The 13,677-nt window shown below is 49.6% G+C and overlaps 7 protein-coding genes across 7 annotated transcripts; 5 read left to right on the forward strand and 2 right to left on the reverse strand.

The window, feature by feature from the left end:
• Positions 1–316: 316 nt before the first annotated feature.
• Positions 317–1,787, forward strand: N7506_006470 (uncharacterized protein; the record flags this gene model as incomplete). The annotated part of the gene is made up of 5 exons (XM_056955763.1): positions 317–594; positions 657–982; positions 1,041–1,342; positions 1,394–1,556; positions 1,609–1,787. 5 exons carry the CDS (start codon positions 317–319, stop codon positions 1,785–1,787), a joined length of 1,248 nt encoding a protein of 415 aa, XP_056810097.1.
• A 1,331-nt stretch (positions 1,788–3,118) lies between these two features.
• N7506_006471 (A4/G1 family peptidase) lies at positions 3,119–3,916 on the forward strand (the record flags this gene model as incomplete). Its single annotated transcript, XM_056955764.1, has 1 exon — positions 3,119–3,916. One exon carries the CDS (start codon positions 3,119–3,121, stop codon positions 3,914–3,916), a length of 798 nt encoding a protein of 265 aa, XP_056810098.1.
• A 543-nt stretch (positions 3,917–4,459) lies between these two features.
• N7506_006472 (nucleotide diphosphatase) lies at positions 4,460–5,671 on the reverse strand (the record flags this gene model as incomplete). The annotated part of the gene is made up of 2 exons (XM_056955765.1): positions 4,460–5,368; positions 5,591–5,671. The coding sequence occupies 2 exons, from the start codon at positions 5,669–5,671 to the stop codon at positions 4,460–4,462; spliced, it is 990 nt and encodes a 329-aa protein (XP_056810099.1).
• Positions 5,672–6,191: 520 nt separating this feature from the next.
• On the reverse strand, positions 6,192–6,527 carry N7506_006473 (uncharacterized protein; the record flags this gene model as incomplete). Its single annotated transcript, XM_056955766.1, has 1 exon — positions 6,192–6,527. One exon carries the CDS (start codon positions 6,525–6,527, stop codon positions 6,192–6,194), a length of 336 nt encoding a protein of 111 aa, XP_056810100.1.
• A 487-nt stretch (positions 6,528–7,014) lies between these two features.
• On the forward strand, positions 7,015–7,874 carry N7506_006474 (uncharacterized protein; the record flags this gene model as incomplete). The annotated part of the gene is made up of 2 exons (XM_056955767.1): positions 7,015–7,132; positions 7,189–7,874. 2 exons carry the CDS (start codon positions 7,015–7,017, stop codon positions 7,872–7,874), a joined length of 804 nt encoding a protein of 267 aa, XP_056810101.1.
• A 632-nt stretch (positions 7,875–8,506) lies between these two features.
• On the forward strand, positions 8,507–10,334 carry N7506_006475 (Zn(II)2Cys6 transcription factor; the record flags this gene model as incomplete). Its single annotated transcript, XM_056955768.1, has 3 exons — positions 8,507–9,187; positions 9,248–9,391; positions 9,444–10,334. The coding sequence occupies 3 exons, from the start codon at positions 8,507–8,509 to the stop codon at positions 10,332–10,334; spliced, it is 1,716 nt and encodes a 571-aa protein (XP_056810102.1).
• Positions 10,335–11,534: 1,200 nt separating this feature from the next.
• On the forward strand, positions 11,535–12,494 carry N7506_006476 (uncharacterized protein; the record flags this gene model as incomplete). Its single annotated transcript, XM_056955769.1, has 1 exon — positions 11,535–12,494. One exon carries the CDS (start codon positions 11,535–11,537, stop codon positions 12,492–12,494), a length of 960 nt encoding a protein of 319 aa, XP_056810103.1.
• Between the last annotated feature and the right edge of the window lie 1,183 nt (positions 12,495–13,677).

The following is a 13,677-nucleotide window of genomic DNA, read 5'->3' on the forward strand; positions in this document are numbered from 1 at the left end:
TGATCTAGAGAAAATTACGGAATATAACCCTTGTACGACAAGATACATTGCTTTTTGGTTGTATTGACTGAGTATCGACAGAGGTCGATGTGAGCCGATGGCGGATATGTACGGCCGCAGTAACACCGTCTCATTTGATAGTCTCTTGTCTTGTGTGAGAGCCTTGGAAGTGGATTGAAATAGCGACTGCGTGTACTTGGCTCCGGCAGAACTGAACTGAAGCGGTCTAGACACCGCGTATAGAGGTCGTTGGTTGACTTTAGAAGGCTGTTTCATCCCTGACTTGAGCTCAACACATCAGCTTTGAACATTCGAAATGTTTCGCCTTGGAGGTTTGAGAGGCAGGTTGCTCGCGCGTTCTTTGTTCAAGCCTCCTACCCTCCAGCGACCCCCTTCGCCCATGCGACAATCCACTCAATCGAACATCCAACTGCTTGATTCTAATGAGAAATTCGAGGAAGAAACGCATCCAGGATACAGGGAAGAAAGAGCATACTCTGTGAAGATTGGCGAAGTCTTCCAATCTAGGTACCAAGTCATCGGCAAGCTAGGGTTTGGTGGATACTCGACGGCATGGCTTTGCAAGGATCTCACGTATGTTTCTATTTCTTTACTACACTACCTCGTAATCGATGCACAAGTTAAGCAAATATCAGAAACCATACATATCTCGCATTGAAAGTGTTCGGACGAGACTCAGCTGAAGGTAAAAGAGAAATGGCAGCCTATGATCGCATGAGCGAGGTCAAAACCTCCCATGCGGGCGCCTTGGTTGTTCGCACGGCGCTTGATAGCTTTCAAATCGAAGGCGCGAAAGGAAGTCATCAGGTCATCGTGCACCGGCCTCTCGGCGAGAGATTATATGATTTCAGACACCGATTCACAGATGGTCTACTACCTGAACAAGCAGTGAAACTGGTCATAATGTATCTTCTCTACTCTCTTGACTACCTCCACACAGAGGCTGGCATTGTGCATACCGGTATGAGAGCACCTACTCATCCTCCGCGACCAAATTCGTCTTCCTAATACGCTCATAGACATCCAGGAAAATAACATCATGCTGGGTATTGAGGACGAGTTATTGTTATCTGAGTTCGAGGAAGCAGAGAAATCAAACCCTAGTCCGCGGAAAGTCGTTGGGGATAGGGTGATTTATGCATCTCGCGAATTCAAGAGAGCAAAAGAAGTTGGACAGCCTGTCCTATGTGATCTTGGTCAGGCTCGTTATGGCTCTGCCCGTTACGGTGGTGATATTCAACCTTACAGATACCGAGCTCCAGAAATCTTGCTGCGCACGACTTGGGATGAAAAGGTTGATATATGGAATCTCGCAGTTCTCGTAAGTAGACTCCTGCAACTCATCTTATGAATACGCAACTAAATCATCTAGACGTGGGATATCTTCCAACCGACGCTACTATTCTATGCCAAAGATTTGAACAAAGAAGATTCAAGCGTTCATCATATAGCTGAAGTGATTGCGCTTCTTGGACTGCCACCCCGGGAGATATTACAGAACAACGACTATGCTAAAGAGTTCTTTGATCCGGAAGGTACGCTTTATTCAAAATTCTACCCTTCTGATCACTGATAAAGCAATTCAAGGCAATTGGAAGGGAGCGGCTCCGATTCCATCAATGACCTTGGAGCAGCGGGAGGAGATGTTGCAAGGTGAATCAAAACAACTTTTCCTTGCGTTCATGCGCAAAATGCTTCAATGGCGGCCGGAGGATAGAAGCTCTGCTAGAGAGCTATTGGAGGACGAGTGGCTACATTCGCTATAGATGAATATGGCTCTAGACTTCCAAAAATGAACATTCTCTACTCCATACTAGCAAAGCCTCCCTGCGAAATAGACGATCTTCGAAAAGATAGACTGTTATATGATATCTTTGACTCTCACAGATTATGAAATTACATCAACTTCAAAGACTCACAAATGGAGAGGAGAAATGGGGGCGCTACGGAGTAGAAGCGGAAAAGCGGCAGCTAAGATAGGAACGCCCCACCTGTGCTATAGTTAGTCGCTTGTCTACGCGGGACTTCGGCTTTTCCATCTGTCAAGCGGGGGTGTTTCTGGCATTAACGTGAAGAACATGGGCTAGTTATTCAGCAATACTCTCTTGCTTTTCATTCGTTGCCTTTTTATCTCTAATTGCAAAGAGCCCTCATCCATTGTTCCCATAATTCTTCATTTCAACTCAATCTAAAGGCCTGGGCATGGTCAATTCCCGAAAGCTTAGCGTGCTTGTTACAGAGACAGGTCAATGCTTACCCGTGGACGCCGTCGGACTAACCCCAGGTACCATTAGATTGCACGCCACAGTCACATCAAGTGCGTTATCACTTGGCCGAACCACCAGAAATTAGCTCCTGCAGAAGTAGATCACTTCCGATTTGAAACTAGTTCATCGGGCTTGGTACTGTATTCGCTTGCCTGATTAATCTATACAGATTCCGCCGTCTTTGCTAGCCCTGGGAGTCCGGCTTAAGGTGTCTTATCGGACCTTGAACTCTCAATATTGGAAGACCGAAGCCAGAGTCGTTTCAGCGTGGGCAACAGGTGCGAGTCTTGCTAAGTGCTTGATGACTCTTGAATGCCTCAATTATATCAGAGCATCCATAAGAAGAAAAGATACCCAAGGTGTGCAAATTGCGCTTCTTGTCTATAAACTGACCCGATATTCCCATTGGAAATGTTCCTTACTTTTTCATGCATTAGTCTGAGCATGTATGCCTTGAGTGAGCTACCCATACCGCAAATAACGTGCTATCATCCGGACCACCGTCTAGTGCTAGTCGTTTTGATACCACCGGGCTCCGACGGCATCAACAGATATGAACATTTCTCACAAGGTTCCTACAATAGCGATGTTACATCGTGGTCAATCTTCTAGTTCGAGATGGGGCAAGCGACCTTCTGATTTCCTGACTACCACGGGGTCCTGTTCCTCTCTAGGGCTATCGACGCCAACCTCCAGGGCTTGGAACCGTAGCCACGAGAGGTATAAAGACGGCATGTCCTGACCATGATCTTGTTATTCCCCAGTCAATCTAGCCTTCTCATTCAATCATCTCCCAATTTGCCTACCAGCTTAACAATTCAATCTTCACAATGAAGTTCTCAACCACCATCGTCAGCGCAGCTCTGCTCGCCGCATCGGCCCTCGCTGCACCTCTCACTGCGCAGCGTCAAGCTCGCCGTGCAGCCACCAGCCGTAAGAGCAACCCTCCCTTCAAGCCCGGCACCACCGAGGCTATCCATCTCAACGGAACCTCCCACGAGGAATACAGTTCCAACTGGGCTGGTGCCGTGCTCATCGGCACCGGCTATACCGCTGTGACTGCCGAGTTCACTGTCCCCACCCCAAAGCTGCCTACTGGCGCCTCGTCTTTCGAGCAGTACTGTGCTTCCGCCTGGGTCGGCATCGACGGTGATACTTGCTCCAGCGCCATCCTCCAGACCGGAGTCGATTTCTGCGTCCAGGGAGGCAGCGTCTCCTATGATGCTTGGTACGAGTGGTACCCCGACTATGCCTATGACTTCTCTGGAATCTCGATCTCTGCTGGAGATGTCATCAAGGTTACTGTGGATGCCACTTCGAAGACCCGTGGTACTGCTGTTATCGAGAATGTTTCGAATGGGCAGTCTGTCACTCACACTTTCAATGGCGGTGTTGATGGCGACCTTTGCGAATACAATGCCGAGTGGATTGTTGAGGACTTTGAGAGCAACGGAGAGCTGGTTCCTTTCGTCGACTTCGGAGCTGTCACATTCTCCAGTGCTTCGGCTACCAAGAATGGCAGGAGTGTTGGCCCGTCTGGTGCTACTCTGATGGATATTCAGCAATCTTCCTCTATCTTGACTTCTTCTTCTCTCACCAGCAACAGTGTCACTGTCAAGTATGCTTGAGAGGTGCACGATGAATGTATAGCTTTGATAGATTTCGGTCGATCATTGCTTGAAGGAGAGGCGTGTTCAGAAGGAAATGTTGGATCAGTTGCGGGGAGAGATTGAAGCAGAGTATAGAGAATTGGATAAAGTCATCGTTTTTGATCCCTCCAACTAGAGATCGGCTTGCTGGTTGTAGATTGAGTGCTTTCCTTGGCCCTAAAGACTAAATAAAGCGTCAAATGGCGTGCCCTTTTGTCCATCTGAGTATGTGTTCAGGGTCGCAGGTTTCAGTCATCATATCAGGACGCTTCAGTGGATACCGGGGGTTTCTCAGTGAGAAATCAGATGTAGGTGCCCAGGTGGTGACAAGGTGAGAGCCATCAAGCGTGGATAGAGAGCCAAGTAGTGACAGAGGAAATCAAATAGGTATGCGACATGGTGATCCCATGAGCGCTATTTTGAGCTTCCGCAGAAGCCATAATGCAATATCAAACATCAAGTCCAGGCCAAAGATGACAACCCGGCCAATTCTAATCAATTATAACACCCATCATGCAATCTTTATTCTAAATCCTCATCTTCCTCATCCGATAACCCCTCCTCATCATCCGCCTTTTGGATAACGGACTCAATCAGCTTCAACGTCGCCTTGAGTGGCAACCCAATGACATTATCATAGCTTCCATCAATCTTTTCCACCAAAATACTCCCCAGTCCTTGCAGCCCATACCCACCGGCTTTGTCCGCGCCTTCGCGCGTCCGCACATAAGCCAAAATCAACTCATCCGTGACCTCGGAATCAAACCGCACGTCCGTCTCCTCAACAGTAGTCTCCATGGCATACCCGGGATCCCGCGCACTAGAAAGCGGCGCCATGGCCACAAGCGCAGTGTAGACTTTGTGATCGCGGACGTCACGCAGTGAGCGCAGCATCGCTACATGGTGAGCTTCTGAGCGGGGTTTTTCGAGAATTGACCCGGAGGACGGATCGACGATGATTGTGTCAGCGGCCAAGATGAGGGCTGGCTCGCCGAGTTCTTCGTTGTCGATCTCTTGTTCGTAGACTGCTTGGGCTTTCTTCTGGGCTGTTGCTAGAACGTACTCGAAGGGACCGAGGCTCTTGGGCAGGTCTTCGTCGGCCTTGGAGGGGATGATTTCTAATTTGGGGAGACCGAGGAATGAGATTATCTGTTTGCGGCGGGGCGATTGTGAGGCGAGGATTACGCGTTTGTTGCGCAGGTCGTTGAGAGCGGGCAGGTTGAGGGGGTGGTGGGCGTGGCAGAGGTGCCCCGCGGAGGGGCTTGGTGGAGGGCTGGTCGTAGGCCGGGGGTGGATCGGATACCCCGTTGTTGGATTCTTCCATTTGGGAGAGGAGAGCTTTTTTGGAATCTTCCATGGTGAATTGTTCGACCAAGGTGTGGAGTTGTACTGCTTGGATTTGAGCTCTTGTTGGATGCAATGCGGGATGATCTGTTCTCCTTCAGAATGTCGTTTACAGGTGAAATGCTTTGCCGCGGTACTGCAGCATGCGATGATGGTACACGAGAATCTCAATCGATAACCAGCAAACGTATTTCACGGCGCAGTACGTCAGCCATCCCTTCAAGGTTAGCTCCAATCGAGTATCGTCTCCAATCGGAGGCGGTAAGCCTACGGCAGACCGTTTCGACCAGAATGACATTGTCTCCATACACGTGATGCTCGATACGGCTGTCGGATGTCAATTACGTCCGACTTGGGGGAAACCGTCTCAAAAATGAGGATGGCGCTCATTCAAATAAAGCGGACTCAATTTCAAACTAACCATCCAGTGGTAAAAACGCCCCAATTGCTTCGCAGCAACAACCATGACCATGTACATTCTGGTACCAAACGGAAACAAACCAGATCAAAAAAGTTCAATGTACAAGAAAGATAGAAATTCAAAAGTAAGCAATACAACAGCGCAGCAGCACGTTGACGAAGACTGGGTCGAGTAATTGCAGCGCAGTAGGTGGTGGGCGTCAAATCGTGTGTGAAGACAAGATATCCTTGGCAACGAGGAAGGTCCCGCATAAAATCATTTGCAACATGCCTTTCCTGATACAGTGGTGAGTTATAGGCGATAAAAAGGAAATGTGTAGGATAGGCAAAAGAGAAAAAAAAGGGCCATGTGGTCCAAAATTTGAGGAAAGGATCTCCGGACCTCGGTAAATCCATGTCACCCCCAGGCACCTCAGATCCGCCAGCGGAGGGTGCCAGAGGCAGCAACACGGCAATTTGAAGTATCATCAGAGACACAAAGATGGCATGATCATGTTGGACGGTAAGAGTCGTCCACGCGGCCGCCTTTGCTTTCTATCTCTGCGATGAGATCGTGGCGTTCCTGCAGCTTCACATGAATGAAGTCGACCGTCTTTTGCAGGACAATGCTCTCACTCCGGCCCTGCCCCTCCAAACCGGGCACCAGCTCAGTCAGGCGATCGAAGCCTTCGCGAATGGCAGCGCGCCGCTTTTGTTCCGAAGCAATGTGGTTGCTCTTTTTTTCTTGGTCGGTCAGACGAGGCTTGTCTTTGTCTTGAGTAGACCCCTGCTTGGATGTGCCATTCGGTGTCGACGATGAGCGATCATGGTCATCTTCTGCATTCATTGTGGCGCTTGGTGACTGGAGGATTTCAGCGGGAACTGGAAGCGCGTATGCGGGAATATGTCGGCACGATGTTTGCGTGTATGACCCCGATGCTTATGGATATGCGATTCAGTTGTAGGAGAGGGATGTGTACTTGATCAAACAAATAGCGGAATGCGACAGAGCGAAGATGTGAAAAGGGAAAGCGATAGGAAGCGATAAGGCATTGCGGAGTAAAGAGCAGGCCGGGAACTCGGGCCTTGGCACATCTTAAACGTCATAGAGAGGGTCCACTGAACACGCCTTGCTTTTCTTTTTCTTTCACTTCTTTTTTTTTCATGCTCGAGTGGAATTCAATTCTCAACTATTGTTGTGGAAGATATCTCGACTCCTCTATCAAAACTTCAATCAGTCGAATCCCTCCTCTGGTCGCCTAGCTCCCATTCCAACCCACATCTATAACAACCCCGTCCAGACCTCCAAGCGCCACGGTACTTTTTGTACAACCATGACCGTCGAGCCGCTACGCGGCTCATGCTCTTGTGGCCGTAATGAATATCAGATCAACATTCCGGAGGATGTGACGGACCACGCGGAGGTTTACTTTGACAGCAGCCGAGACAACCGTCAGTAAACCCAAGCCGAGCTTGTCGATCTCCCGACTCACCTCTATCTACTACAGGTCGATTCCACGGCACACCTCTTTCAGCGTGGCTACGTGTACCTCTTGACTGGTACCAATCCACCACTCGCTCATTCTACGAGGACGAAACACACTCCTCTATTCGTCGTAGTTTCTCGCCCCGCCATGCACCCAACACCAAGCGCGTGTTCTGTGGTTTCTGCGGTACACCTCTGACGTTCTGGACCGAGGACCCGCATGATGAATCCGACTTTATGTCCGTCGCAATCGGCAGTCTTCTTGTTGAGGATCAGCGGGTACTCGATGATCTCGGTCTGCTTCCTGAAGACTTCGACGAAGATGCTCCCCACGCCGGTGTTTCAACCTCGTCAGATCTGGCACCCGCTCAAACCGATTCTTCGGTGATCGTTCCATCGTTTGAAACCTCATCGGAATTCCCGGATATCTCGAGGAGCTTACAGCGAGGTCGAACTGGCGGGATTCCCTGGTTCGAAGAAATGATGGAGGGAAGCCGCTTGGGTCGCTTGATGCGCTCGCGACGCGGGATGGGAATCAGTGACGATCAATCGACCTCAATACAGTGGGAATTCAGTGAATGGCATGATGACGGAACAGGCGGGGTGGTGCAACAAGATTCGGACTCGGGTGGACGGCCGAGGGGAAAGAGAAAGCGTGTGGCGCAAGCCGATACTGAGAACAAGTCGCCTTCGAAACGAGCTGAGTAGCTCAGGAGATTGATGCCGGTCGTGGATGTGCTTTTAGCTGTTGTAGCCGGGTTTTAATGTAGCAGTGTTTAATGAAGTGTCTGATCAAAATCATTCCAATCTCTAAGCTATCAGATCGTTTTTGTCTTGGCCTTGTTGCCATAAAAATTTGCTCCATATCATACTGGACAGTTGAACCATCCGAGGCATTCGCCAACGGATGAGAACGGAAAATGTCGACACCTGGGCATTCAAGCTCGAAAGCTCGCATTCTGGAAGTTCATGAAGATAGGTAGTTGAGATAAAATTATGAAACTCTTGTCGAAATATAGATGCTCTGCTTGACCGAAGCTAAATCACGTTAGCCTGAATACCTAACGATGCAGCAGGTCCTTATCATCAGGTTTGAAGAATATCGAGAGATTCATAATAATACAGCCCTGGAGTACTGATGTTATATAATAATTTCGAGCATTTTGTTATGTTCTGTGAGAACATATATGAACCTCCGCCAAATGATCGACAAGTCGAAGCTTTGGGTCGCAAAGCATACCGCATTGGGCTAAGCGTGGCTCAGCCCTGGAGGCCCCAGCATCTTACACATTTTCCCGATCTTATACAGATCCTACGAATACTCAGTACATCTCTCCGAAATGGTTTACTGTGGCAAGCCAAGCAAGGGATGTGGAGAGTGCAGGTCTAGGAAGATCCGGTGCGACCAGGTCCAACCGGCCTGTTCGCAATGTACCAGGGCCAAGCGGGACTGCCCCGGATACCGGGACCAGTTATCACTGATGTTCCGCGACGAAAGCAAATCGGTAGTCCGAAAGGCTGCAGCAGGGGCCAAGCAAAAACGACCGGAGCGATCACCTCGCACAGCATCCCCAGAAGGGAATCCTGTGCGGCCTAGGCTTTCCGGCTCGGTGGACCCCTTGGATTTCATGTCCGATCCACAGCACGCATATCTTGTACAACACCTGGGTCAACGCCCATTGGAGGTACAGCCGCTGCAAGATGTTGACACCACCAAATATGAAGCTATATGTTATTTCATGAGATCCAATTGCCTCCCCGGCAGCTTTTGGTCGAGTGATTTGGTCACCAAGTTCTTGCTGCAGACTGGGGGTCCTGCGAGTCAGAAAGCCATGCAGGCTAGTGTGATCGCTACTGCGACGGCTATGCTCTCCCGAGTTAGACAATTACCGAGCCTGAAAGATGTGGCCCACAGGGAGTATGGATCCGCTTTGAGATTGCTCAACTCCGCTTTGTCCGACGTGGAGGAGGCGAAGACGAATCAGACACTAGGAGCGGTCGTACTGCTTGCCATTTATGAAGTAAAGTGTTTCATCATCTGGTTTTGAGAATGGTTTTGTTGACAGCTGATTTTTCTTTAGGTGGTCACGTCAAGATCCCCGGAAGATATTGATAGCTGGACAAACCATATCAACGGCGCAACAGCGCTACTCGATATAAGAGGAACAGATCAGCTCAAGAGTGAAACCGGTCTTAAATTATTCTTACATCTACGATACCAGGTGGTGTGTACTACTATTACCCCCGTGATGTCTCAGATACTGACACCCTTAAAAGATCATTAGCTGCTTACAGCGAGACGCAAGAGTGCCTCAATCACTTCTGGAATGCACCAAGATTGCCATGTTCCTCCGTCCAGCAGAGGCACATGGCAATCGCCTCATTATGATTATTGGAAAGCTGTCGAATCTTCGCGCAGACATCCGAGCCGATCTATTTACCGACGAACAAGAGATCATATCAGCAGCCTCAGCCATTGAAGCCGAATTGATCGCCTGGCTGGCCTCGCTTCCTCCAGAGTTCAACTACACCACCCATACAAAATCACCCTTCGATTTTTCCTTCCAACAGCGCTTCCGAGGGATCTCCCTTTACGACGATCAATATCACGTATACCCCACCCTCTGGGTCTGCAACTCATGGAACCAGTACCGCAGTGCCCGAATCATCGTCAGCGAAATAATTCTCTCCCACGTCCGCAGGATCTCCGACAGATCCTCCCTCAGCTCCTTATCTGAAGAATTCCGTCTTCAATGTAAGACACTTCGATCAACCATCAGGAGATTGGCTGTGGAGATCTGTCGAGGTGTTCCGTTCCATTTCAATGCACACCAGGCAGACAGAGAGCCCAGTCTACCGCCACCGGAGAGCTATATTGGAGGACTGGTGCTTCTGTGGCCATTATTCGTCGCTGGTATTGTTGAAAGTCCAGACCATAAACTTCGCGGATGGGTTGTGAAGTGTTTGAAGATGATTGGACATACCATGGGCCTTGATCAGGCCCTTGCTATTGCAGATATTGTTTCTGCGGATCCTGGTGTACTGCATTTTGTGACCGAGGAAGAAGATCCACTCATCGAGAGCTCTGATGCGCCCGATCTGACGAGGCGACACCCTGCTCCGCCTATGAATACTTGTGTTAAAGAGATTCCTGCTTCGGGGGTATAGCGTCTGAACCCCCTTTCGCTTTTATATCTAATATATCTGTTTGCTCTTCATTTGCGAGGTCACGGATCTCTGTTTCAGACCCAACAGCGGCAAGATTCCATCAATGATTCGTGGCCCTGTTCATTAGCCGAGGGTTCGAGGATGTAGAGCGTTGCGGGCCAACCATCCTGATTCACAACTTGTCACAAAAAGGTGAGGGCTCGGGGTGCTAGAACCACGCAGGTCAGGGTATTGAGATCTTTGATGGTGACAGATCAACTAAAAAGGGCGGGAGTAAGATGTTGGAAGGGTGCTCAGCACTGCTGTTGAAGAGAAGGTATCCCGTGGCCTGTGCCTCACCGGTCGTGTCCCCGGTCAACATGGTCAATACATTGATATTAAATTCAACCTTGTGGTCAACAAATGTCACTTATGCATACTTTGCGGTCCAAGCTTTTCATAAGCGTGAGGCTTTGTTCTCCAGTCATGGTGGCTGTAACCCCATAGACTTCGTGGACCTAGCACCACCAGGGTCAAACTTGCAACCATGGAATTGATAAGCCCCATTTGAATCTAAGTCCAATAATTCCAGCAAAATTCCAGAATCACACAAACCTTATCAAAGTTGGACCCTCTCGGGCACCCGATTCGTTCGCAAGGGCGTATGGTTAAATTGCGCTGCGCCTTACGGGATGCATGCGGGGGGGCTGTGTGTCAACACAGCCTTGCGGCCTCACAAACTCGGCCATGTAACTGCGGCTCCAACGAGAGGAATCTTGTATGATTGGCTTAATTAACCCCAACAGTCAGAATGAATGACTCCTGTACTCCGTATTACCTACTTGGTCACCTGGGTCGCAGTACATTGTTCCCCACCAGTAGGGCTGCTGCGGGGACAAATCTGCCTTGGAGTATAGACGCCAGTCGTGCATAGGCATATGCAGTGTGTGATTATGACAGTTGCGTTTGGGCCATGAGTTGGTGGATGGTCATTGTTGGTCATCGAATGCCCCGAATACGCCTCGCTGTTCCACAGGGCTGCATGGTTCCACGGTTTGTTCTTTGTACTTAGTTTCATCGTCGTCAGACATAACCTTGGAATTATAAAGAAGCAATTTCCTGTGGGATCAGGCTCTTTGTTTAGACCCAGGAATATAATTGAATCGTCTTTGGCACTTGGAGATCCATCTCAAACGTCATCCAAAAGAACACATTCCAATCATGGCCAAGTCATGGTTCTCATTCTCATCGAGGGAGCGCAAGGAACGCAAAGCTGCGAAATCTGCCAGCCCTCAAACACACGCAACACAAATCACAGCAGAACCCGCGCCCCTGCGCCTACCATCAGATCGCCCACCACCATACTCAGCGTGTCAAAATGTTGAAATTCCCACAATTGAAATCAGCGCCCCTGCATCCGAAGACTCACAGTATGCCTTCCTCCGCGACTTCGACACCGTATTCCTGGTAGACGACAGCTCCAGCATGCAAGGCAGTCGATGGCGAGAAGCCGCAGATGCCATCGCCGCCATCGCCCCAATCTGCACCCAGTACGACAAAGACGGAATCGACATCTACTTCCTGAACCACCGACGCAGACCCTCAAACCGCAGAGATAGCTACAACCGCCAAAACACGTGGCGGCAGCCGACTTACGAGCCCGGCGTGGACGGGTACCAGCATATTCAAACGGCGGAGCAAGTCCAAGCCATATTCGACTCGGTGCGACCGAGCGGAAGTACGTTGGTCGGAACGCGGCTCTCAAATATTCTAGAACCGTACCTGCAGCGCGTGGAAGCCATGCATGCAGCGAAGAAAGCACGCGGCTACGCTGATCCAGATGTGGATGTCAAGCCGATTAATATCATCACCATTACCGATGGCGAATTTACGGATGATGCGGAGGGGGTGATTGTCAAAACGGCGCGGAAGCTAGATGGACCTACCTGTGATGCGATTCCGTGGCAGGTTGGGATTCAATTTTTCCAAATTGGGAACGATGTCCGGGCGAGCAACTTCCTCAGACAATTGGATGATGATCTGAGGGGACCGGATATGCGTATGAGGGATATTGTGGATACTATTCCGTGGAAGCAGAATGGGGTGCCGTTGAACAGTGAGGGGATTCTGAAGACGGTGCTTGGGGCTGTAAATAAGAGGTTGGATAGGCAGCAGGTCTAAGGAACGGAGTCCTCCGTCCCGAGCTATACAAGTTAGATTAATGCAAGTGGTCGATCCCAGCTGAAACTGACATGTCGGCGTAATCTCAGGAACCGCCGGAGTGGAGAGAATGCAGGAACATCCCTGCCAGCGAATGTTGATAATCTCCTTTTGTGTCCACTTTGGGAGCCAATGACGATGGCTATCGACACGCCAATCACGCACATTCGGCATTTGAGTTGGATTGGAAGTTCGTTTAACTCCGAGGACGTTTGACGCTAGAAACCACCCTAAAATGTATCTTGTGGAATCACTCCAGTGCACTCGCCACATTTAGAGGTCAATTGATGGCTTGTACGGAGTACGGAGTAGATGTGCACAGCTTACGGAGTACAGACTCATCAATTGACTAATTAAATAGCACTTTTGCATGACGAGCACGGTCTCATATCCAGTTTGTCATGATAGTATGGAGTACATGCACTTCGCCACATCACCAAGTTGAGTATTTAAGTGCTTGTTCCATGGTACGGATTTTGAGGTCCGGGTTCAAGCGCTTTTTCATTTTGGAAAAAAAACAATTCCTATATACACACAGGTGTCCAATTGTAACTCTGATAGATCGCTTATAAAAAAAAGAAAAATGTAGCAATCTCCGTGATCATCCCACTCATCGGCTTGTTGGGAAGACGCAGTGTAATGGCCTCTGTACTCCGTACTCCGTACCTTGCGTGGGGATCGACGAACTATGGCTGGTACAGGTGGAGGAGGGCAAGCCACAATCGCAAATGTCAATTTGACCTCACATTTTCCTCCTCTTTAACACATCTGACCTATCTCTCGCTTAAGGTATGATAAGTATCCACGACAGCTGCCTTGGAACTTGGAACTTGGAACTGACCTTGAATTGACTAGCTCCATCACCGCCAGTTACTGATCGGCGCCAATACCATCCCCGCGCCGATCCCCTTCACGCAAAAAAAAAACCTCCAACTCGCCCCTTCGCTCCGTTTTCGCTTTTCCCTTCTACCAGGGCGTCCAGTCCCCCTGTTTCACCACCATATTTCCCCGTCAACAAATCACCAAATCACCACGGGTGAGCCCCTGACGCCGACAGCAACCCGAGTGGTCGGCGCTTCCTCTCGTCCTCCTATTGGTCAACCTTGTCGCTCTGCAGCACACCTGGGAAATTGACCCGTCGCGG

The sequence above is a fragment of the Penicillium brevicompactum genome (genome assembly GCF_028827555.1).
Source record: "Penicillium brevicompactum strain IBT 35665 chromosome Unknown utg000005l_segment0_segment0, whole genome shotgun sequence".
NCBI classification, from domain to species: Eukaryota; Fungi; Ascomycota; class Eurotiomycetes; order Eurotiales; family Aspergillaceae; genus Penicillium; species Penicillium brevicompactum.